Source organism: Episyrphus balteatus, chromosome 1, assembly GCF_945859705.1.
Source record: "Episyrphus balteatus chromosome 1, idEpiBalt1.1, whole genome shotgun sequence".
Lineage (NCBI taxonomy): Eukaryota > Metazoa > Arthropoda > Insecta > Diptera > Syrphidae > Episyrphus > Episyrphus balteatus.
The window spans coordinates 155,169,537-155,195,814 of record NC_079134.1 but is presented as its reverse complement, the minus strand read 5'-3'; the positions used below and the strand labels follow the sequence as shown (position 1 = coordinate 155,195,814).

Genomic DNA, 26,278 nt, shown 5'->3' with positions numbered 1-26,278 from the left:
TGGTTTTTCATATTGACGCACTCTATTATCGAAGCACTCTATTATTATTATTAAAAAATACTCTCAAATATGTAAACAAACGATTTAAAAAAGGGTATTTTAAAAAACCTACACACTAATTAAAGGTAGTAACTCCTCAGATCCAAGAAAAAAATCAAAAGTAATTACCCTTTGTCTCCCAAACTCCATGGGGGCACGTATAAATCCCTAATATCACTGGTCAACAAGGTTTTTGCCACAACAATCAAAATATACTTTTCTAGTAGTTTTTGATGTGCTGAACTCGAATCTGAAGTCAGAAAATTGTTATTGGCCTCCGTTTTTTAAATATTACCGTTAGAAAATGTAAAAAAACGTAATTTTGGCTGCTTTCGAGGTTATGTTTTTTTGTGGGGTAATACATTGTGAGTAAATTTGTAACGGTGGCTATAAGAACTGATTTTATTCTTTCAAAAAATGTTTAAATCTTTCCTATATCTGTTTTACTGCCCGAGATATTTAAAATATAAGCAGCGGTCTTTGAATCAGAAACAACACTGGCCAACCAAATTAAACTTTTTTTGCCACAAGAACCAAAATATACTTTTCTGAAGGTTTTTGGGTTGATGAGCTCGAATCCGCAATCAGAAAAATTTTATTAGCCTTAGTTCTTGAAATATTACCGTTATAAAGTGCAAAAAAAAGGTTTTTTTTTATAACGGTTATATTTCAAGAGCGGAGGCTAATAGAATTTTTCTGATTGCGGATTCGTGCTCAGCAACCCAAAAACCTTCAGAAAAGTATATTTTGGTTCTTGTGGCAAAAATTCTGTGATCAGAGACTTAATCTTTAAATTAAGTTTAGTTTCTCTTTGGCTTATTAACTGAAATTTAAGATATCTCGAGCAATAAAAGAGATATCGGGAAAATTTAAACAGTTTTTGAAAGTAGAATATCAGTTCTTATAATAACCGTTACAAATTTGTTTCTAATGAATTACCCCACATAAAAACAGAACCTCGAAAACAGCCAAAATGACGTTTTTTAGCATTTTATAACGGTAATATTTCGAAAACGGAGGCCAATCAAATTTTTCTGACTTCAGATTCGGATTCAGCACCCCGAAAAATACTAGAAAAGTATATTTTGGTTCTTGTGGCAAAAAAAAAGTCAAATTTTGTTGACCAGTGTATTTATCATATTTATGTCGCCGCAACAAAGTTGGTTATGTTTATTTTTTACTTTCTCGAAAACTACAAGACATTTTTGCAGCGAGTTTTCTGTATTTAATTGAAAACAAATAAGAGAATTGAAATTCGAAAACTAATTTAGAACTTTATCACACACAATTTTGAAAAAAAGTTTTTTTTTTTATTTTCTTTTCAAAATTTCGATTTTGAAAATTAATTTTTCAAAAACTATTTCATAAAACAGCTTCATTCAAAAACGAAATACAAGACAAAGTTTTTATCTTCACAAAAACTTATAACACGTTATTGTAGGTGTTACCGTTGATTTTTAATAATTTTGTTTCCAAATTAAGCCATTATTTTTAGAAAATTTCCCCTTCTGGCTAAATGGGGGGGAATAGACCCCCCCTCCAGTACGATTTTTTTCTTGTCTCAACTCAACTTACTCAAATCACCCTGTTTTTGCAAATTTTTTTTTTTATTGAATTTTTGTTTTAGTGAGGAAACGGCAACTCGGACAAAAAAACTTAGTATGAGACAAACATAGATAATTAGTAGCTCTTTAACTTTTATAACAACAATTTTTTAATAAAAGTTTGAAAAAAAAAGTTATGGTGAATATAAAAAATAAGTGAGCATAGCATTTTACGAAATTCATTATAACTCCTAAATGGTAGGTTTTAGAATAAAAACTTACTTAACATTTTTTGTGGGAAATAAAATTTGCTACAACTTTGTCTCATAACATTTTTCTCTAAGACCAAAACTAGCCGAACTAAAAGCGATAGTCGCAAAACTGTTCAAAACAAAATGGCGGCCAAAGTCGTCCAGACATTTGTTCGGAAAATGGGGGGTTTAGTTCCTGTACTAGTGTACTTTCATATTTTGAGTACAAATTGCAGTTGCGAATTATTTCTCAGCAAAAGTATAACTTGACTGGACTAAAAAAAAGTTACAAATTAACAAATTAAACAACCTACAACTTTTTTTTTTAGTATAATTTATGAAATTAACATTTATTGAAGAAGCCACTTGTGAGCAAAATAATTTTTTTTTGTTATATAAACAAAAATATACTTTTCGTAAGGTTTTTAGTGTGCTGAACTCGAATCCAAAGTCAGGAAAATTCTATCATATCACGTTTTTGAAATATTCCCGTTAGAAAATCTGAAATGTCGTTTTTTAACTGTTTTTGAGGTTATGTTCTTGAACGTGGTGATTTATTTTAAATAAATTTGTGACAGTTTCTAAAAGAACTAAATGTTTTCTTTTAAAGCCCTTTTAAATCTTTTCAATATCTTTTTTCTACTTTGAGAAAACTTAAGTTGAAGTCAACTTGTTTTGTTTATCTTCTATATACAAAAAAATCGTGTGTATTTGCGTTTCATAGCAAATCTCGAATAGTTTTTTGTCAATCGCTTTCAACGTTTTATTTGCATTTTCGTAACTTCTTATATCGGTGAGGTTGGTGAATATGCTATAATACACAGTAGAGCGTGGCCGGGTCAAGTAATTATATTAAAAATTTAGTATGCAGAAAAATATAATTTTTTTCTTGTTGAAAACAATATTTAAATATTTCTAATTACATAAACAGCTTGTTTTTACTTGTATATGGTTAAAAATTATTAAAAACATCGGTGTTTTTATTTTTGTGATCCCCTTGAAGCTGTTTCTCAAAAAATTAATTATTTTGAGTACTTGACTCGCAGCACATAAATGATAATATCTCTGGTAATCGCAAACAGAAGCAGATCAAACTTTGCCAATATTAAGTATAGAGCTAAGGCAAAATAATATAAAAAAATTATAGATATGATTTTCAATGTTTTTTTTTAAATTAAGTTTAAAAATTTATTTTTTTTTTTTTTGGCTATATATCAAAGAAATTTTAATAACTCATATATAATTTTATAAATTTAAATTTTTTATGTTACTCGTTTTACAATAAACAAAATAACATTAACAAAATTTTTCAAACATTTACCAAACGTGAAATATACACTCTCAAAGATTCGCATAAATTCCTCAAAATATTTTCGATTTCCGAGGTACTCATGTTTCGGATCTTATTTTGAATACATAAAATGGGTTATTTTCTAAGATAAGAGTTGACACTTCTAAATTATATTTTAATAGCAAAAATATAAATTTTTAACAAAAAAAAAGTGATTTATCATAAGGGGACGACACACTGTGCGTAGGGTTGATTTGTATGAAATTTTCCATTACGAACGGATTCCGTGATTGTTTTCACGGAAATCGTAGCAAATTTCCGATACGACTGGACTTCGTGATAAAGCCAAATATTTCTCATATAATAGACAAAAGTATTCCCTAAAAGCAGTCTCATATTAAATTTTTTGATATGAGCGATCAGTTAAAAGTTATTGTGATTTGAAAAATGGTTATCGAAAAACGGGTGTTTTTGAAATATGACAACTCTTAAGGTCATTCACAGTGAGCCTGAACAAGTTTAAGGTTGACCTAAAATGACGACAAAAACTAAAGATGAGGCTTTGTTCCTGAAGGCCTCAGCAATAATAATCCGTTTTTACCAAAATCGGATTAGCTTCCTTTTTCGAGATACCCCCCTTAAACGTGTTTTTTTCGAGAAAAATTTATATCAACGCAAGGCTCGAGTACGATAACTTAGGCGCCGAGAATTGAAAACGGTTTTTAGTTGAGGTATTCAATACAATCATTTTTGGTCTTGGGAGGGAGGGTCTATGCCCCCCCTTTAGGCGGGAGGGGCAGTTTTCTAAAAAATCAAACAAAAAATTATTAAAAAACAATGGCAACACTTACAGTTAGGAATGATACCTTTTTCATTACGGGATAAATTGATAAAGTAAACTACCTCAATAAATTCCTTATCAAATACTGAAAACCATATGTTTCTATGCCTTCTAGTTTTTGAGAAAATTGAAAAATACGAAAACTACTTTCTTTGTCTTATTTTTATTTTCTTGGCTATTTTGCTTTGCCATTATCAAAAATTAAAAAGTACTGTGCTTAATCTACTTCGATTCCATGAATTTGTTTTATTTCCATTTAAAATTGGACCTTAAAAATAAAATTTCTTAGTACCAGTGTGGTACCAGAACGCTCATTAGTGAGCCTGATAAAGAAAGTAGTTTTCCTATTTTTCAATTTTCTCAAAAACTAGAAGGCATAGAAACATATGGTTTTCAGTATTTGATAAAGAATTTATTGAGGTAGTTTACTTTATCAATTTATCCCGTAATGAAACCCAAAGTCTTGACAAAATAGTATTCAATGTATTTTTTTTTAAACTTCTTTTTCACAATTGTTGACTTTGGAATCGATTATTTCGAAAACAACTGTTTAAAATAACTTGTTTTAAAAACTATAATTAAGTGTACAATTCTAGCTTTTGAAAAAGGTATCATTCATAACTGTTTATGTTGCCATTGTTTTTTAATAATTTTTTGCTTGATTTTTTAGAAAACTGCCCCTCCCGCCTAGAGGGGGGGACATAGACCCTCCCTCCCAAGACCAAAAATGATTGTATTAAATACCTCTACTAAAAACCGTTTTCAATTCTCGGCGCCTAAGTTATCGTAGTCGAGCCTTGCGTTGATATGAATTTTTCTCGAAAAAAACACATTTAAGGGGGGTATCTCGAAAGAGGAAGCTAATCCGATTTTGGTAAAAATGGATTATTATTGCTGAGGCCTTCAGGAACAAAGCCTCATCTTTAGTTTTTGTCGTCATTTTAGGTCAACCTTAAACTTGTTCAGGCTCACTGTGCATTGTAACTGTTGGTCGCTCGTATCGAAAAAGTTATTATAGTGAATGCTTCATAAAGCGATCTCAAAGCATGATTTGATAATTTCTGTATTTAGGAGTTAAAAACAAAAACCTTTATTTTTGATATTCTTTAGTTGTATAGCTTTCTTGAAATTCAATTAAAACGCCATTTTTTAATTTTTTAATATTTTGCCAATATATTTTGAGTTTGTTTTTATTATTTTTTCAGAAGAAAAAAACTACATACTTTTGTAGAAAATTTTATAAGAAAACTAAAACTTTTTTGGCTTTCTATTTAATTTTGAAATTAATATTTGTAGGTACTTAAAACTCTATCAACTCAATTATATTACTTTTCTCAAAAAATTAAACATAAAACTTTTGACTAGATTAATATAAAAAAAAAATTCTTCTTCCAACGCTTAAGATTTTAATATTCAATTAAAAAATCTAAATTTCAGTCTTTACCATTATTTAGGTAGTCTTAGTAAATTTTTCTGTAGTCGGATGCCTACCTTATTTTTTTTTGACTAATTCTGCTGTGTAACTATCCAACTTTTTTAACTTTTTTCTTAATTAGCAACAATTTTCAACAAAACTTTACTTCCATTAACCCACTTTACTAAGACTGGGCGTGTAGCAAATTTCAAAGTTTATCAAAACAAATTATTTTCACACATCCTTTCCCTTCCATATAATTTTCCTAAAATGTTGATGTACATAATTTCCACGAAAGCCAATTAATCACATTAAAGTTTTTGCTTTTACTTTTTTTTTAGCTCACATAATTAATTTTCAGACGACTTTGTCCTTCATTCAAAACAATGTTTAGAGAAGGTTTGTAAATGAAGGTGGGTATCAAAGAATGATTTCAGTCTCATTACATCTCTACGACTTAACAAAACAAAAAAAGTAAAATAAAATTCTTTTAAATTCTCTCAGCAAAATAAAAAAAAAAAAATCTATAACTTTTCTCACAAATCAGCCCTAATCCTAAAATACACCAAGCCAAATTACTTCGCTTGATCCCCAAATATAAATCAACCCATGAGAAAAAAAAAACCTTCAGAAAATCCATGTACCACAAGATGACTAGAAGCCAGAAGAAGAAGGAACAAAAAAAAAAGAGACTTACCTCATTTCGAAATCCCTTAACTCTTCAAAAGTTAATGTGTTTGTAACATCCAGCAATTGCCTCATATTTTCGTCCCTACGTTGTTGTTGTTGTTGCTGTGTTGTTTGTGATTGTTGTTGTTGTTGTTGCTGCTGCTGTGACGACTGTTGTTGATGATGATGGTTAAGTTGCTGTTGAATGTGAAGCTGTTGTGAATTTCTTTTGCGAGAGTCCTTGCCTTGTTCCACACTCACAAAATCACCCTCACTTTTTATTAGTAAGGTTTCTACTGTGCTATCTAGGCTTAAGGACGGCTGTAATATAAACAAAAAAATAATATATAAAAAAAATGAATAAAATTTAAAAACATCATAAAATAGCAGGAAAAGTTGTTTTAAAAAAAGGACATCATCCAGTAAGGGATAATGTAAGTTAGTTCTCTCTTTTATTTTTTTTTTTTTTTGTTGTTGGTTTAAATAGTCAAAGGGGATAGGCTTGGGTTTTATTTTAATAAATCATTGGTTTATCATGGTTTTTGTTTTTACTGGTAAGTTAATTTATTTTGTCCTTCAAAAGGATAAATTAATTGAATTCATAAAATAATATTCATAATAATGTTATTTTGGTATTGTTGATCAAACCACAACAGTAAATTAAATTGAAAAACATATTTTTATATTAAATTTTTTTTTTATTTTTAAGGACATAAATGAATTATTATTTTGTATGTCCCCTTACTACTAGAGAAAACAATATAAATACAAAAAAAAAGGACTCTCCATCTGCAGACTACAACACAATAATAACGTCAACAACAGCAGACAGAAAGAATATTGTTGTACACAAAAAAAAAAATGTCAAGTGTAGGAGTGAGGTTAAAAATACAGAAAAACGTAATAAAAACCCAACACAACACAGCGCTAACAGCGCTTATATGAGACTTTAATATTAAATTAATCGGTTTTTTAATTAAATTTTTTTTTACCATGGTAAAATATAATGGAGGGCCTACTCTACATCTCTACTTGAAAAAATAATAATTGAGAGCGTTACAAGAGTGTTTTTGAAAAAAAAAAAGTTAAAGAAAACACAAAAACAGATTGGTTTTGTGTAGATTTTTGTTTCGTGGAAAAAAAGTTTCTTCAAAATCTACCCAAAAGTTTAATGAAGCTAAGTGTAAGGGTTTTAATGGTTTGCTGTGGGGTGTGTTCTTCTAAACCATGGGTAATGGATTCTTGAAAATTAATTTGTTTTATTTTTTATTTTAATACAAAAATTAATTATATTTGAAAGGATATTATTTATTATTTTTTTTTTTTTGGTAAAATACGTGAGTGTCTGGTTTTGGGGTTTGGAGAAATGGTAACGGAGTTACGAATAACAGAGTTACGCGCGACAGAGTTACGCGCGACAGAGTTACGGCCGTCAAAGTTACGCGAAACCGAAGTTACTTTCGTAACTAGAGTTACGAATTCTAAAGTTATGTTAAGCTATGACATGTGATTTTTGGGTTGGCAACAATTGCGAGGAACGATATGGAATTATGGAAACATAAATAAGAGAATATCGATACGTACATAGGTGCAATATTAGTTGGACAAATAAGAAGTTAATTTCAATTATGTCCCCCAAACTTACATAAGTATACTTATGTTTTTTTTTCTATTTCAATGTTTTTGCGATCTTTTCACAAAAACAAAACCATATATCGACGGTTAAACTTCATAACTTCGTAAGTCGTTTTTGCAAGTTTTTCAGAAATCAAAAAACAATATGTTGTGTTTCTTGTTTCTGTAGGTATGGGATATATCAATACGAGCTTTTGAATTTCGTCATTCCTGAAAAATTTTCAAAACAACATTGTTGAACTGAATATACCAAAAGATAGCTCTGAATTTTCTGAATTGTTTGCAATAATAATATTTTTTTCGAATTTTTCGACTTACGAGGTTATGAAGTTTAACCGTCAATATGTATATCTATACTATACCTATCCAATCAAAATTTTACAAGATTAAATAATACCCATTTTCGCTTTACTCATTTAGTTCTGACCAATGAGAAAAATGTTAATCTCTTGTTTGTATTTCCATAATTCCATATCATTCCTCGCAATTGTTGCCAACCCAAAAATCACATGTCATAGCTTAACATAACTTTAGAATTCGTAACTCTAGTTTTTCGTAACTTCGGTTTCGCGTAACTTTGACGGTCGTAACTCTGTCGCCCGTAACTCTGGTATTCGTAACTTCGTCGGTTTCCCTTTGATTTTATATTGAGTTTGTATGGTTTCTGTAGTTTTTAAATTTTAGTTTTATCTATCTAATACATAAAATTGCATTCAAATCAAAATCCTGTTTCTTATTTTTGGTCGACAATTTTTCGATAATAATTTTTGAAAATATACAAAAAAGATAAGCAGACTTTAAGCTTAACTCAGAAGGTGGTGTTAAAGTGACAATTTCATAATGGCAAAAAGCTAAGTGGATGGAAAAGGGGTGGAGCAAAGTGGTAATTTTTTTTATGAAATTTACTGACTCGGAAATGACTGTCATATTGCAAGTGTGTTCCTGATGGTATGTAGTTTCTAACTTCAAAATGGCAGAAAGTAGACTGGATGGGTTCTATTTTTTTTTTCAATTTTTTACTTCAGAGTGCCAAAAAAAACTTTTTTTTTTAAATATTTAAAAACAACGTCAACACCTACAAACTTATGTTTTTTGTTTTTTAAAGCCAGAAACCTTTTAATTAATAATCTTTTTTAAATAATGTTGTTTTCGTGAAAGATTTTAAACTCAAAATTTTAAGTTTTTTTTAATTTTTTTTTTTAATTTTAATTTTTTTTTAATTTTACACGATCAAGCTTTGCTTTTGGTAATTTAATTTAATTATCTAGCTTATTCTCAATCAAGATGCTAAAATGTCGTACAGTTTTTGAAATAATTAATTTTTAAACTCAAACATTTTAACCTTTTTTTAAATTGTTTTTCCTATTTTAATTTTATTTTTAATTTTACGATATCAAGCACTGCTTTTTGGTATATATGGTAAAAGTAGCTTTTATCTTAAAGGTTTTTATGAAAAAAAATTAAGGAAAATTATAATTTGATTTTATTACCGACTTCCAAAAAGTAGGAGGTATTAATTCGCTTGTATTTTTTTGTTTTTTTTTTTTTATGTTTGTTACCTCATAACTTTGGACTAAGTGAACCAATTTTGATAATTATTTTTGTATTGGAAAGCTGGTGGCTGCAATGTGGTCCCATTTCAATTTCGTTCAGTTATAGCCATAGGAACAATTAGAAAAACCATAACTTGATCCATGGAAGTCGGTTTTGTTTTTTGATAAAAAAGATTATTTAATCGGAGCATATTTCTGATAACGTAAAAAAGTATGTACATAAAATCGTTTTTTATATACTTAATAAAACACGTTTTTTAACGGTTTTAACCACAACACGAAGAATGCCTGATTTCTGATTTCTTGTAGGTATACAAAAAAAAATTAAAATCGTTAGAGCCGTTTTTTTTAAATATTTTTTTAAATATACATTTTTTTTATATATAAAAATATAAAAAAAAAAAGTTGGTCACTTAAATAAAATATTATTCAAGAAGTAAAAAAGAAATTTCGATAAAATTCATCAACCGGTTCTTAGAAAATTGGATTATTCAAAAAAATTTTTTTTGAAATATTCTTTAAAAACCCAAAAATGTGTTTTTTGAAAAATTTTTACCTAAAGGTTACTTTGTTGTTTTCGTAATGTTTTTTTTTTGCCGTTTCAAGTTTCACTGAAACTTCAAGTGGGTTAAAATCAGCAAAAGTCTTATAACCAAAAAATATTTAATGTAAACAATCATCTTATTGCTTCTATAAATAATATCAAGGACATCCATAAACCGAATTATACCCACCGAATTTTATTTTTGAAGAAGGATATTATATTTTCAAAGTTGACTTTTTTTTAATTTTAACAGTTAAGTTTGTCACCCCTTAACAAAAAAAAAGAAACTTGAAGTTTTCTCATTCTTAAACAATTTTCAAATTTTCATCCAACAATCAACAAAAAACTTTTTCCTTCAAACATCCTTGAATCTGTTATTCCCATTGAGTAATCAATTTATGCCTTAAGGATGTTTAACTTTATGTATATTATACACTTGATTCTACCCTTAATCGTTGTCCCTAAGGAAGAGAGAAGGACACACTTTAAATTGCCAATAATTTTTTTTTTCCTTATTTTTGGGATTGTTAAAGAACTAATGTCATGTTTAAGAGAAAATAACAACAACAACAATAACAAAAAAAAAAAAACATAGATATACATAAATCTTTGGCTTATGACCTTGTTCTCAAAAAAAAAAAAAAAAAAAACTCCACCCCAAAAGGAAGATCAAAGTAATAAGAATATGTTAATTTGATGTTTATCTTGGGTTTAACATGCCCCCAAGGTTAACCCATAGTTTGTGGTTGTTTTAAATGAGGACTATAAAGAAGGCTTTACTCAGGAGAGAAGAAATGATGAAGAGGGTCATGGTACATGAGAACAAAAAAATAATCAAGGAGAATTTTATACTCTTTGTTAAATCAAGTCCAGAATCCTAGTCGATTTTAGAGACGAAGGCCGAAAGTTGTCAACTCAATTTTTTGAAATCGATAGTCGAACGTACAACTTTTAGAATTTCAATTCTGTAATTCGCACTTAAACACAAAAAATACACCAAATCCATTAAAAGGCTTGAGTCTATCCGAGTTATATTTGGTATTTTTGCATGCTTACAAAACTTAAGACTGTTGTTTTAACTTTCTAAAAACCTGTTGATCAAAAGCTTTCTCCAAATGCATTTAAAAACAATAATATTATTTTTTTTTCCAAATTTTAATAAACAAAAATCAAATATTGATAAGAACCAGCTGCCACTCTTTTCAACTTTTCATCCAGTTCTAACATAATTCTTAGCTTGTCATCACCAATTTATCGTTAAGACAAATTTGAATTCAATCAAGCGTTGCCAATCAAACAGAAAAAATAAGAATAAAACCAAACAAAATAATGATCTAATTTGTGTAAAAATATCATCACATTATTTTTTTCACGGGTGTTCTCTGTTCTGCCTCTTAAATTATGAAAATAAATATTTTGGAAAACAACATGAATTATGTTTTTTTTTTTTGAAAAGGAGAAAAAATAAAAAAAAAAATTATTAATTGATTTGAAAATAGCAATTCTTCAAGAGAAGTTGTGTGCAAGCTAGAAATAGAAATGCAATTCGATGTCAAACTTATCAGATAGAAAACATCTGCGTATTTTAATTTGGACTTTTTTTTTAAATTATTTTTATAAACGCAAACCGCAAAACAAACAAATATTTCAAAAACAATAAACCAAAAAACTGCAAATCTTAAAAACTGTTTAACGTTTGTATAGCGATTTTTATGACTTGTTAATAGGAGAAAACGAAACCTTTTCCACACAAAATCAATGCCTTTCTTTTATATTATATTTTTGAAACTCAACATCGACATAAAACTAGACAGTTTTTCTATTTTCAAAAATAGACCGTTTTCAAGATACAATATTCACAGAGAGCCATTGAAATTGAAACAATTTGCAGTTTTTTGTTTGGTTATTGGACCATGAATGTTTGTTTAGATTATTTTACGTGTTTATGGCTTTTCAGTGTATATTTTTATTTAACTGTTCGTGAATACAAAAAAGTGTAATTGATGATTGCCAGTATCTGGTAGCGATATAGAAGAAGAAGTGCTTTGAAATCTCTGCGTTTTGTATGTTTGTCTTTATATTTTTTTTTAGTTCTTTTAATTGATTTTGATTACAATTAAAACTACAGAGGTACGATAGAGCAGATGGTCAATGTTTTTTTGATATAGTTTTTTTTTTTTTTGTGTTGTTATTGGAACATTTATTTTTAATTACTCTTTGGTTGCTGACCGAGAATAATATTAATTTTGTACTTTTACGTGTGATCATAGAAACGATTACCTACGCACAGAAAAAGTTGAAGTAATAAATCGATTTACAAGTTTTTAATTCGAGAAAAAGGTGTTTGGTTTAAGATTTTTGTATTTGTTATTTTATTTATGTTTAATTTGAAAGTATTTTTAGAAAATACTACTTTTATCTTCATTTTATATTATTTGTAAGCTTTACACACTTTTTTGAAGATAAATATTCTACTTATCTACTATTTTGATAGTTTTCTTTAACTAACGTTGGGCGCCATTTAAAGATTCTAATTTAAATTAGGTACTATGCAATAATGAACTAATATGAAATTAATGTAGAATTTTCCGAAGAACTCGAATATTGTTTTTACAATAAAAAAAAATGTATTTACACCATTTACACCCACTTTTTTGGAAAATTGTAATTTTTTTAATTTTTGTCGTGCCAAATTCGCACCCGTGTGCCCACAGAGGGATAATAATGTTTGTTTGTTTGCCAAAAGGCATTCAAAACACTTATTGTTCTCGGTTTTCGATTGTAATTTTTTAATATTTCTCTTCAAAAATTAAACTTTCTCGAAGGTTGGTTTTTTTGACAGTTCAAAGTAATAATTGGAAAGAGATATAAGATGCCAGCAGTTATTACTGAAGAGTTCCCAATCAAAGTTGGTGTGCACCAGGGAAGCATCTTCAGTCCTTTACTTTTTATCACAGTCCCCAAGTTTCTGCTTAGTTTCCGAAAGTGAATTAGTTTTTTTAGTTTTTTGCTTCTACGGGCAGTTGATGAATGGAGTTGTTTTTTTCTGTGACCATAAAATTCCTCCTAAACTGAAAGAAAAGCTCTGCAGTTGTTCGCTCAACACTATCTTATTTCTTATCCCCAAGATAAAGTTACCAAATCATAATAAGGACCATGAAAGTCGGAGTTACGCAAATAACTAAACTAGGACAATTTCCCTTCAGTAACCCTGTCTTACGAATGCAGAGACCCTCCTGTTTTTCGATAATGGATTAGGCTTTAACAAAAGCCGAATCCCTAACCAATAAGTACTAACCGCCAGTTTTGAGGTTTCCGTGAACGCAGTGGACTCTTTTGTGTTCAAGCGAAGAAGCTGAACAAAACTATTCAAGGTGGAATACTTGATCGGGCTGGGTCATGTGAATAACATTGAAAACAATGCCATGCCACAGAAATGATTTGACCTACTACTGGAAGAACAGTGTAAAACATAAAGTTCAAATCAATTGATACATGCTTCGATCTTCGCTCTTTTATATTGAACTTTCAATTGAGAAGGTTAAATTCATATTAATTGATTTAGTATACAGCAAACATAACAATTCCTTAAGCTCATAATAGCTTCCTTTGCAAACACTTAAGATCAAATAAGAAACATTACATAAATTTAATAATATCATTGTTTTCGATAGCCCTCAAGGTATCCAAAACGTACTCATATTCATAACATCACTTAAAACAAAGCTCAAATAACTACAAATTGTTTTTTAGATAACAACAATAACTACTTAAATGCTATTATGTCTATCTGCAAATGCAAAAATATCTATATACCAAATATCCTCGCTCGATTTACTAATATAAGTCAATAAGCTCATTATAAATTCAAAACATTTTCCCCCCCCCCCCCCCCCCCCCATATAACTAGATTACCTATATTTTCAATAACATAAATGAGTAGGTAAACTATGACTATTTAGTGGGTTTAACAGCCCAAATATTACAATAGTATTTACGTTAAGCTTAATTTTCAACAAACACAATCATCGCACAATTTGAATTCCCTCATAGACAAAAGCTCAGGAATTATACTCGTATAGTTCAACATAATAATGATGAATAATATTTACAAATACCTACTGTAAATTCTATTTGATTTAATCCAAAATATCATCGCAATTGATTGTTATATTATGTGTTTTGGTCTATTCTATACAAGAGAGCCATTAGAATATTATTTGAAACTTGAATGTTGTGTAAACATCCTGCTTTTGTAGAAATCCCCTGCAAAAAGTTTAATAAGAATAAAATTCTAACGAAAAAAAAATGCGCAATTTGTTAATTTACAAGAATTTTAAACAAGAATGAAATGTGTTTAATTAAAAAAAAAAATTGCATGTAAATGGATTTCGGAACTTCTATAGAGTACAGACATAAAAAGATGGAGCTAAAATAGCACAAATGTTTATTTAAACAAGGTCGAGAGTATTGCAAAAAAAGAAAATCGGATTTGTATCTGGAATAATTGGAATGGAACCCACGCCATCGGATTTCATACAATTAAGTTGTCTACAGGGTGTTTTTTTGTTTAATGTTTTCGAAGCAGTTATTAAATCGATTCTAGTTTTGGAATTTTCGTTGTTTTTATGGAAGAAAATCTTAGTCTCAGTCTCAGTCTCAGTCTTAGTCTTAGTCTTAGTCTTAGTCTTAGTCTTAGTCTTAGTCTTAGTCTTAGTCTTAGTCTTAGTCTTAGTCTTAGTCTTAGTCTTAGTCTTAGTCTTAGTCTTAGTCTTAGTCTTAGTCTTAGTCTTAGTCTTAGTCTTAGTCTTAGTCTTAGTCTTAGTCTTAGTCTTAGTCTTAGTCTTAGTCTTAGTCTTAGTCTTAGTCTTAGTCTTAGTCTTAGTCTTAGTCTTAGTCTTAGTCTTAGTCTTAGTCTTAGTCTTAGTCTTAGTCTTAGTCTTAGTCTTAGTCTTAGTCTTAGTCTTAGTCTTAGTCTTAGTCTTAGTCTTAGTCTTAGTCAAAAGTTCTTATTTTTATCAACAAGAACACCCTGTTACAAATTTTGAGGTACTTATTTGTTACAATAATGGATAAGAGGAATTGAATTAAACGCGGAAGCTCTTAAAGGGTGTGAAAATCTCCTCTTATCTCATTTTTCATCAAGCACAGCATCAAAATTAGTTAGCATTTCGCAGGTGTTTTGTATAATTGGGAGCCGGCACACCCACAGGCCGGCCGGCTAGCCGCCTAGATGGATGATGATTTACCTTCAACCGATTTAAGGAATCATTAAATAGACGAACTGGCAGAAGCTACGTGAGAAAAAGCACAACTACACTCTGTGTGACTGGGCGTATATTTTGTTGCCTATTTTATGTTAGAATTAGGGCCTGTGAATTGTGTTAGAGGTCATTGTCAATGGTTTTGTTGTTTTTTTTTTGTGTTGTTTAATATTCGTACAGCCTGAAAAGTCATTAATCATTGTCAGGGCCAAGGGACGGTTTAAATAAACTCCCATGACTTTGCCAAATAAAAAACAAAAAAAAAATATATTTTTCTATCAAATTGTAAGGCCCAGGTGTTGAGAATCTCTCTCATAAACTGCTTATTCCTTAAAAATGTTGAGTATTTTCTCTCAAACATGGTTTATCCTTGAGAATTGTGTTGATTTGTCACTTTAATGAATTTTTAAGTAGCTTTTGGTTCCGTGGATTACTTGTTTTTGGTAAATATCCACAAAAACATATCGTTCTTTTTTCGGAAGCCCTGACTTTTTTTATTCTGTCCAAAAAAGATTTCCTTCAAAAAATTGACTTCCTGCTTTTAAAATGTCAGCAAAGTACTCATTTATTCATAAATAAATCAAAAGAAAGAACTCATACATAGTTTCTAAGAAAGCTCTACAATATTAAAATATCAATTAACACTTTGTGGCTAAAAGAGTGTGTATAACTTGTGTTTTTGAAAGAAAAAGTTTCAGAGTGAAAAAAAAAAAAAAACAAAAATATAAATCAATCTTGAAAGTCTTTTATATGCTAAAAAAGCGTTGCGCTTCGTATTTTATTCAAGTTTGCTATTATAAATAAACTTGTTGTATGCAAATGTTTATATTTATATGTTTTTTTCTTTGGTTAAAATTCAAAATAAGAAATATACTCGTGTTTTTATTTTTTGTTTACACTTTGTTAACATTGTTCTGTCGACGAATTTAAAAAGATTGAATGATGCGTAAAGGCTAAATTTATAGACTTTTAGACCTGTCAAAAAGTTGACACAATGATGATAGGGGTGTGTTACTAAAAAGTTGTTTATGTATGTGTAATGTGTATACTTTCAGTTTCTTGATATTGTATTGAATGATTCTTGGAATTGCGACTTTGAAGTTAACGTTAAAAAAAAAAACAAAATGAGGAAGTGAGGATGGATATAATTTGACAACATTAAGGAGAGAAAATCAACAAATGTTGAAATGAAACTTCTTTTTAATTAATTGGTTATTTAGAATTATTAAACAAGTTGAATTTATTTTTTTATTTTTAATTCTTAAGATATTGATGGAAATAAATAAACCGATTTATCGTTGCTTTGAAAATTGAATCAACTGGAAAGTGTTGGAAAATGTTAACATGACAGATTGACAAACAAATTTTAAGTGAAAAAAACTAGAAGTTGAAAGACTCCAACACAAAACAGAAACAACGAGTTCTAGCATTTTTAATGCATTAATTTTTAGAATTGTTATACTAACTTGTTTTTAAAGTTACTTTTGTTTCCAAAAAAAGTATAAATTCTAGTGAAACCTATTAAGAAACCGAAAAGAAATATATATTTTCTCACGAATACGTTAACATACCTACAGGTGCAGGTAAATTATTGCAAATAAACTGAAAAATGTAGTTAGAAGGATAACTCTTTTCTTTGAAACACATCGATTTCAAAGTCATACTAATCTAATTTTTCTGGTATTTTCCTTGTTAAAATACATTAAGAATTTTGTATTTTTTTTAAGTTCTTAGATGGAGTAGAGATGGGTGGAGAATTGACCCTTTTCCTGAAATAGGTTAAGTTCTTTTTTTTTTGTGTTACAGAAGAAATTCGAAAAAGCTCTTTAAATGTTTTTTTCTCAGTTTGTTCTTGGTTTTAAAGATGAAAGTTAGCTGTTGCAAAAAATACAAAGTAAACTTTGAAAGAGTATAAGTTTACTTTGAGACGTCATATTGTCTAAATCGAAGTATGTAATATAAGATTAAGCGAAAAAAACAGTTAATCACTGGATTTTTTTTAAGAATTATTTTCCCTAGATATAGCTGTGAAGAACGTATTTCGAACTCTTTTTTTTTTCGGAATAGTGGTCTAACCACAAAAAAAAATGCAGTAGTATTTTGGGAAATAAGTATGGGAAATATTTTGAACTCTACTCCCTTTTGGTTCAAGGCCTAATATCACTGGAAGACTGAACGGCTTTAAGTCTTAAAACGTATCTACTTCTTTGCTATAGTGTAATTTGAGTCTTGTAAGATTGAAATGAAATTATTTAATGCATTATCTTAATAAAAAAGGTCGATAATAATTTGTCACTTTAAAAAAACTTCTAAATGTATAAAGGGTCTAAATTTTTTTTTTTTTGTATTAGCCCTGAACTTCTAAAAATATTTGTTAGCCGTGTTGCGTGTGGAGATACTCTAAATTAGCGAAGTTAAAGACATTTTTCGACAGGAAGGTTAAGTGTTAAGTCACTGCGGGCTAATCACAAGAGAAAGAAACTTGATCCTTTCTTTCTTTTGCAATTTTCTCGAAATTATATTTTTTAATGAATATTTAAAGATATTTTACCTACAATTATTTGGCGTATGATTTTTTGATTTCATAATTTTGTTTTATTGTTTTTGCTAACAAAAAATTAAATGCAATTAGATTACCATAGTAAAATAACAGGCGCCTATTTTTAAATTTTCAAATAAAATTTTACAAAGTTATTCAAAAGAATTTATGAGTTAGAAAAAAGTAACCAGTCCGTAGTTTCGAAAATAATTTTTTAACTATTCATACCTATGCTTATTTTTTAGCTACAAAAAAAAAAAAACATAGACTAAGTCCACCAAAGTCGAGTTAATACAAATAGAGCTATTATTGCGGCAAATTCAGAAATGCAAAGGGTTTTGAGTAACTCATAAAATATTATCCTATCTCGACTTAAACTAGGTGGTTCTGGTTGTGGTTGGGGACATAGAATGGCTGGCTTATACGGCTAGCGTTTTTCTTAAATTTTAATTTTCTTCTAGCGAACAACATTTTTAACTTTCAAGTTAAAAAAAAAATTGGTTGTGATTTAGGTTGAAGATCAATGAAAAACAGATGCAAAAAGTGAAGTTGCATGAAAGTGCCTGGCTGACAAGAGATATTCAGATCCTAATAGCTTCAACCTTGACAAGTTTTGAAAAAAATTTAAGCAAAAAGCTGGTTCGCGAAAACCCGTATTTTTTTCAGTTTAAAACTTATAACTTCTGAAGCGTGCAATTATGGAAAAAGTTTTCAGGAACCAGTTAAAGAAGATACAATTTTTTTAAAAAATTTAATTTACAAAATAATTAAAAATAAACATACTTGAAAAGTAAATGGTTCCTAGAGATTGTTTTAGAGTATTATATCTGCGAGTTTTATTCAAATTTAGAGAAAATACTCATGTAAACATTTTTTGTTGACTTTTTCAAAAAGAAAAATAAGGTAATTTTTGTAGGGTTTTCCCTGAGTTGAAAAATTCGACAAAAAAATATTCAAGGTTTTTTTTTATGTATTATTTTGAATTGTATAGAAGTTTGACGGAAGAAAATATATGATCTAATAAGAAGTACCTTAAAGTTTATAAGCTATTAATTTTTATACAAACATTTTGAAAAGGGTGATTTTTTTTTGGTGGTCTTACAATTTTGTGAATATTACTTTAAATACTACGAAAATCGAACTGTACCAACTGTCGGGATCGTCACAAAACAAACATTTAGAAAACTTACAAAAAGATTTGCCGATGATAGAAAAAAAATTATGAACTCTTGGCATAATAAGTTGAATATTGTTATTTGGGTTGTAACTTTTACAAAATCCACTAATCAACTTTCAAAAAACTTTGAGATGAAGGCTTGAGAAAACATTTTGAAGTCCACCACAAATTGGTAACTTACTTCGCCTTAGTTTTTTTTTAACATTGCGAAGGGAAATTTCTTGAACTTCTTCTTTGTTATTGAAAATTTTCAAAACTTATTTTATTGAGAATCCCTTCAAAAAAAAAATAATTTTTTAACAAACCTTAATGTATTGTTTGGTGAAACTCCTGCACATTCTCTTGTAGAAAGGTGCCATTTTTATTATTTTTCCTTATTAAACTTTTTGTTTGTTACAAATCCTCAATTGATTTCAATACTTTGAATAAATCACTTTCTAAGGTACTCTTGAATATTTTAGAGTTAATCACAATTTGGTTTTATCAGATCACATACTTTATCAATCAAAAATATTAACCAGAAGCAAAAAATTAAACGTTTCAACTATGGAGTTACTATCAATTTATATATTTGTTTCAAAACTCAGATAACGACCGTAAACACTTTCACAATTCGAATCGAACTGCTAAATAATTTTCGAAAATTCAACTTATATTCAAAAACACTGATTTAGGAATATTTCTCAAAAAATTAACCGAAGACAACAGTCTAGATCACGTATTCAAAAGATACTAAATGATTTTGTGTTTTTCAAAACACACCGTTTTCTCGCAAACAAAATTGAAAATGCCGATTATTGAGAAAAAGGGGAAATTTTCTTTAAAAAAAAAAAAAAATCGAGAGTAAATAAAAGGAAATTTTTCAAGTATCTTAGTGAAAATTTTTAGGGAATTATTATATACGTACTTGTTGAACGACTATAGTAGCTCGCGGTTGCGTACAAACTGCTGCTTCCATCGGATTGGCAGTCACATTTATAGGTCCACCATTACCGGCTGTAGCAGCAGCAACGGAAGCATTTAATGATAATCTCTGGCATTCATCCAAAATGTCGTGCTGCTGCTGCTGTTGATGATGATGATGGTGTTGCTGCTGTAAAAACTGTGCGTGGTCCTTCTCAGGTAGTTGATGATGTGATGATGATTTCGCATTCAATTTGGACGCTTCCGAGAAGAAATCAACTCGCAGATCAGGTAAGGGCGGTGTGCCACGCATTGATCCATTCGGACTGCTTACGTTATTGGCCAAATTGGATGGGGAAGAACATCGGTTGTTGTTGTTGTTAAGGTTGCTGGTGCTGTTGGTGGTGTTATTGGTGCTGCCATAGATATTGGCATTGGACCCTTGGTATTGATGATCATTTGCCGCTGCCGCCTTCGGAGGTATCTGATCGAACTTCGAGGCGATCTGGTCGAAACGATGCAATTCGGCGTGTGATTTTGGTGAGGTTATGCTACTGGCGGTTGTGGTAGCTGAGTCACCACTGCCATTAGCTGTTGGTGGCTTTGGATAGAAGGCATCTGATGTGGACAGGTGATCGTGGTATTTGGGATGGTGCACGGCATCGGGACGGTTTCTTTTCGAACCTTTGCGTTCGTAAGAATGGAAGGTTTCTTGTTGCGACAGAAGAGTGTATTGCTGGAAGATGTCATTGCTCTTGATCGAACAGGCATTTAAGATCACCTTGGATGGTGACACATACATCGGTTTCCGTTCGTAGACAGAAGCATTATGATCTTCACTGTCTGTGGAACTTGTTGTGGAACTTGAGTCGTGTGGGTCTTCGTCGACTGCAAAACACTCTCGCTGAATCCGCTCATAATCGAGGGCCTCCCGATCGAACGGAAACATGGTTATATCTTTCCGGTCACTGCTGGACGATGACGAGGAAGAGTATTTGCGATTTGTATGCTGTTGTTGTTGCTGTTGATGATGGGTTCCGCTGGACGGCGAAAGTTGTTGTTGTTTACTGAAAAACTTCTCCTTGGACGTTACAGCTGGAGCGGAATTGATCTGTCGGCGGTCCCTCTTGGGACTGGTTTTCATATTGCTTGCATGGCGACTAGCCGATTTTGTGCGAAATTTCGGTTCTCTCTTCTGTTTCTTGACATCGTCTTCATTCGAATGGTCATAGTCATAGGTGATGTCATCTTCATCATAACAGCGGTTATTTCGGTTATTCGAAGACTCCTTGTGCGATTTATTCTTCCCCGGTGAAGATTCTCGAATTGAACGGCGTTTTTCTTTCTCATTGGCCGAAGATTCTCGTCTTCTTAAATTGTAGCTTCGTGAGGAGTTTTCCCTTCGACAACCATCGTCGGTATTTTGAACAGTTTCATAAGCGGATTTCCGCCTCTGTTTTTCTAAGAAAATTTCCGCCTCTTTGAATGTAAATAGTGATTTGTTTTTTTCCGTTGTCCGGGCACTCTTCGGCGAAATTGGTTTGTCGAAGGGGAAGTGATTAGACGAATTACTTGATAATGGCGCCGTTCGGGGGGTTTTATGCGATAGCAAGGGCGTTGTAGACGTTGGTTCGACCTGAATTGATAGCGAGGATTCTTGACTCTGTAAAATACACAACAACAATAAAAAAATGTAAAATTATTTTATCGGAAAAAAACCTAATGAAGTATGAAATCAAAGAGTTTTCTGGTGTGTTTAAAATACCAACCTCAATGCTTTCTTGGGCATTCATACGAGGACCAAAATACATTGTGCTGGTTAGTTCCATTTCATTGGAATCCAGTTCGGAGTCGCCGCCTCCATGAATGGCGGTTAGGAGGGGCTCTTCTATTGAACTGAAAATAGGTTCACTCTGTCCGGATGTATCACCTTGAAAAATGCAAAGAGAAGAAGAAAAAAAAACAACAAGGATACAGTTTACAATTTATATATCTAGATACAATTTTGTTTAAAGAAGCTTTTTTATATCTTTTTTTTTTTATTGAAACAGTTGAATTAGCATAGCAAAACAAGAAGTTAAAGAAGAATAAGATGGAAATTTTGATTCTGCTGTGTGTTAAGATGAATCTGAATAATATTTAGCAGGAGGAAACAATATCGTTGGGGAAGTTTATTCAAAAACAAAACCAAATATGTAGGTTTTTGGAGAGTATTCATGTCACGGAAGCAAGCAATTTCAACTCACATGGAAATTTATTCTTGTTATGCTTGGGTTATTTATTGAATGGGATTTTTTTTTTCTCGTTGTTCTACGGATTTTGAATTCAATATGATATGCAGAAGGAACGTGGAGGTGTGTTGTGTTTATATATTTTTTTCTAGGAAAGTGAAAAAGAATTTTTTCCATCTAGTATAGATGAGGTGTTTTATTTTTTTTTTTTTTCGAATAAATACTATTAAAACACAATCAGCAAAAATGTTGTGTTTACTTTTCAGGTATTTTGGAAGTGAGATTGGAAATATTTTGGGAATTTATTTTTCGAAAAAAAAAAAAACAAGAAAAAAAAAAACAAAAGTGAGAGATGTAAATTTTCGCACAATATTGAAAAAAATCTTATGGATTGAGTTGAGTCTTGAGTGATGTGTTATTCAATAGGGGATTGGCTTAGCTAACAATATTATTTGATATTCGAGAATTCTATTTACTTGAGAATTTTGTTGATGTTTTAACATATTCTTTCGAATTCATATTCAATTTTGGTAACCTACATAGATTGTTTTACACTTTAAAAAATTTTATTTTTTTGAAACATAATGGTGAAGAGAAACTAGACACCAATAGAAGAGTTCACTTTGGAAATTGGATTTCAACCTAAGTATTCCGTAGACTACTTAAAGTTTAGGATAAAAAAGATTTTGTTTCATTAAATTGAATTTATCTTCAAATGTGTACTTTTCAGGTCTTGAAAGAAAAAAAAATAACGACTTTTAATTTCATTCAAATTCTGATCTTTATATCATGACCCAGTAATTTTGTTTTCTGAAAGCATTAGGATTCGGTAGTTGCATCCTAAAATTTGTTTGAAGTTAACTTCGAAAGATTTACTTGACTTAAGCCTTACTTAAAATACCTTAATATCATCCAAACTATAAGTAATTTTTACTTGCGATATAGGTACTATAGGGCAAGTTTAGGATTCGTAAACAAAATCGAACTCGAGATAACAATTTTACATGACATTACGATGATGGAGAATGCCAAAAAAGTGGGTCCGGCAATTCTGTCTGTCTGTCTGTCTGTCTGTCTGTCTGTCTGTCTGTCTGTCTGTCTGTCTGTCTGTGTGTCTGTCTCTATCTGGAGCTGCAGCCTAAACGAGTGAAGTGATTTTCTTCAAACTTGGTGGTTAGCAGTTTTTGGTGATTCCCTAGAGGGGAAATTGAAATTTTTTTTTATGACCAAAACTAACGGTACCTGCCATATAACGGAAATAGAAAAGTTAATTTTTTTCAAAAACGGCTCTAACGATTTTGATTAAAATTTTTGTGTGTAGTACTACACATAATAGCCAACTTTTTAAATAAAAAAAATATTTTTTGTACCGTTATTAACGGTACCTGTCATAGAACGGTTTTTTTCGTTTCTGAATTTGTATACAAAAGTGTGTAAGTAAAGATAATATTAAAATTTTAAAAAATTTTCAAAAAACGCATTTTTGGTTTTTTTAAAAATATTTCAAATTTTTTTTTTGAAAAATCAATTTTTTGAAAACGAATCAATGAAAAATTTTGAAATTTAGTTTTTATGTGTAAATTAATTATTTCTTCAAAATGGCATACCAACTTTTTTTTTGAAAAATGTTAAAAAATTTTTATATATAAAAAATTATTTTTTTAAAAAACGGCTCCTACAATTTTCGAAAATTTTTTTCTAAAAATACCTTTTTATACAAGAAATAAAATGGCATATTTTTTATTTTTTTTAAGATAATTTAAAACGGAGTTTAATTAATTATAAAAACAGATTTAATTTTTTTATACTACTTATGAAATTTCTTCAAAATATCAAATTTTAAATTTCTTGAATGAAAAGCTTTAACATTATAGTTACTTTAAGCATAAGAGCAAGTACGTGCGACCCCAGTCGTGCAATTTATTTTGCACAAGATATACAAATAAAAGGGAAATTCTAGGATAATTTTCTTTCTAAAATGATGATTTCCTCCGCGTATCTGAGCCATTATAGTAGAAACATCAAACCCTACAAAAATTTTTTTTTTTTTATTTTATTAATAATGGCTTTTTTTTTTAAGAAGATAGGTAGTTATCAAAAATGATCATTACTTAAAATTGTTAAAATCTATGAAAGTTAAAGGGTCATCAATGATTTATTAATAGAGGCCTACTGAACAAAAAAAATCAATTTTCATTTTTTTCTTAGCCACAGCCCAGTAACTTTCTTCAAACTTAATAAAAAAAGTTATTTTTTTCTCTAGAGGGAAAGTCAAAAAAGAATAAAAATTAACGGTAGGTACTCCTGTCATATGACCGATATTTTTATTAATTTTCCCAAAAACTGCTCAACAAAAAGAAAAAATAGTTTCAATGATTCTTGTCAAATTACCGTTTTCCTAATTTATTACTCTATCGTCAACGACTATTTCAGCATAAACTTAAAATAATTAATTAAAATTTTGGATTATCATTTCTTAATATGATTTTTTTTAGCAAAAACCGATAATATTTGATATAAATATTCCTGAAAAATTCAAAAAGTTGAAAATTGTTGGCCAGTATAATTTCTTATTTTTTATTTGATAAATTTTTGAAATTTTAATTTATGAAAAAAAATATTTTAACGATTTTTTTCCAAAAAGAAAAAAATTCATATTAAATAAAATTTTGGAATTTTATTTATGAACTCTTTTTTTCTATCATTTGGTTACCTAAATGTAAAAACCAATACAATTTTGTACAATATTCATTTGGTTTTTATATGACAAAAAAAAAAACACATCACTAAATAAAAATCATGTGTGCAATTCACACGTGGTTGAAGTGAAACCTTAAAAATCATTTTTAAAAAAATCAAAAATATATAACTTTTTTTTATTCCATCACTTTTTTTCATATTACAACCTACAATAAATTTTATACAATTTGAAAGCTTATTGTTTCAGCTCAAAATATTTATATCGACCATGTCTATACAACATCTACAAAAAGAGCTAGAATTTTTTTGAACACAATTAGTTTTCATAAAAAACGCTTCAATCATATTTCTACCATGCCTACGAAAAAAGTAAGAATTTTTCAAAGCCAACAATGTCGAAATTTCAAACTGAGATTACGGTACTTCCTCTACTGCTGGCTGGTCATCGGCAACAAATCTTCACAGGTGTTTTGAGGTATTTTTCAAGTTTTTCAATTAAAGATTATATAACTTTTAGAGCATGTACCGTTATGTGTGATATATTTAATGAAAGGTAATATTATCAGCATCCGTATTAAAGTTAAATAAATTTGTTATGTCCTCTAGATAAAAAGATATAACGTGTTTAGAAAAAGAATATATTTTCACCGTTATCTCAGAATTTTGAATATGAAATTAATTGAAATTTAGCACAATCGTAATTTATTTAATTACCTTTCTACTGTATTTCATTCATCTATCTATTAAAATAAAAAAGTTATGGTCAATTGATTTTTGGTGTCGCTTTTTCGTTTCATCTTGTTTCAAATCACTACGATACTAAAGAAATTTTCACTTCAAAAATCATTATCATAACAAATACTCCTAATTTAAAGATTGATCCAATTTATGAAATAATGGATTCTTCGAAAGAATTACGGTGGAATTTGCCGACAAAAGTTTTTGTACGATCCAAGTACTTTGGATATTAAAAGGTGAACGTTTCTGATTTCTTATTGCCAAAAAAATCATGATTAAAAGGGTTTGCTCTTAAACTATTTTATTATATAGGTACGGCTCTAATTAACCTTCTTCTAAGACCATGCTGAGTTTCGACAGAATCATATCACGGGGATGGCGAACTATATTGTGAACATGAACATACTCACCAAATAAAAGTACGTATACGCCACAGTGAACCAAATAGGTTGAAATTTATAATTCTAATTAGCTCAACAAAAACGTGAGGATCTTTTGATTTGGTCTATTATTTATATAAACGGGTTGATGTTCAATTATGAAAATTGTACTTAGGAACTCCTATTTTCAGTGGACATGGAAGAAACACGGAGAAAAGTTAAGTGAGAAAATTTCTTAGGACTTTTTTAACATAATATCATCAAAAATGACATTTTTCTGTTATTTTCCCTCTTCTGGAGTGATATGAAAATAAAGCCTAATTATGTTGTAATCGTAAAAAATTTCATATTCGATGAAGGTATTTATATATTAAGGTTTTCTAAACAAAGTGTTGTAATCGTGATAAACACGAAAGACAAACAAAAATATTTAATTAAAAAATGTAAAAAATCACTTATCCATCTAATCCAAACTTTTTTTTTTTGTTGTTGATAACAACAAAATTCAAATAAAAACATTCTCAACAACATGCCTTTCTATATTGCAACTTTTACCATTCGCCAC

The 26,278-nt window shown here is 29.6% G+C and overlaps 1 protein-coding gene across 3 annotated transcripts in view; it reads right to left on the bottom strand.

Annotated features, from left to right (window-relative positions):
* LOC129906805 (uncharacterized protein DDB_G0288805) overlaps positions 1-26,278 on the bottom strand; it is a 298,594-nt gene that overhangs the window by 30,479 nt on the left and 241,837 nt on the right. For all 3 annotated transcript variants that reach the window (XM_055982727.1, XM_055982728.1, XM_055982729.1), the window contains exons 5-7: positions 21,434-21,594; positions 19,669-21,327; positions 6,078-6,370 (exon numbers count right to left, since the gene is read on the bottom strand). In XM_055982727.1, the coding sequence (XP_055838702.1) occupies positions 6,078-6,370; positions 19,669-21,327; positions 21,434-21,594 (2,113 nt within the window). The remainder of the gene's footprint in view (positions 1-6,077; positions 6,371-19,668; positions 21,328-21,433; positions 21,595-26,278) is intronic.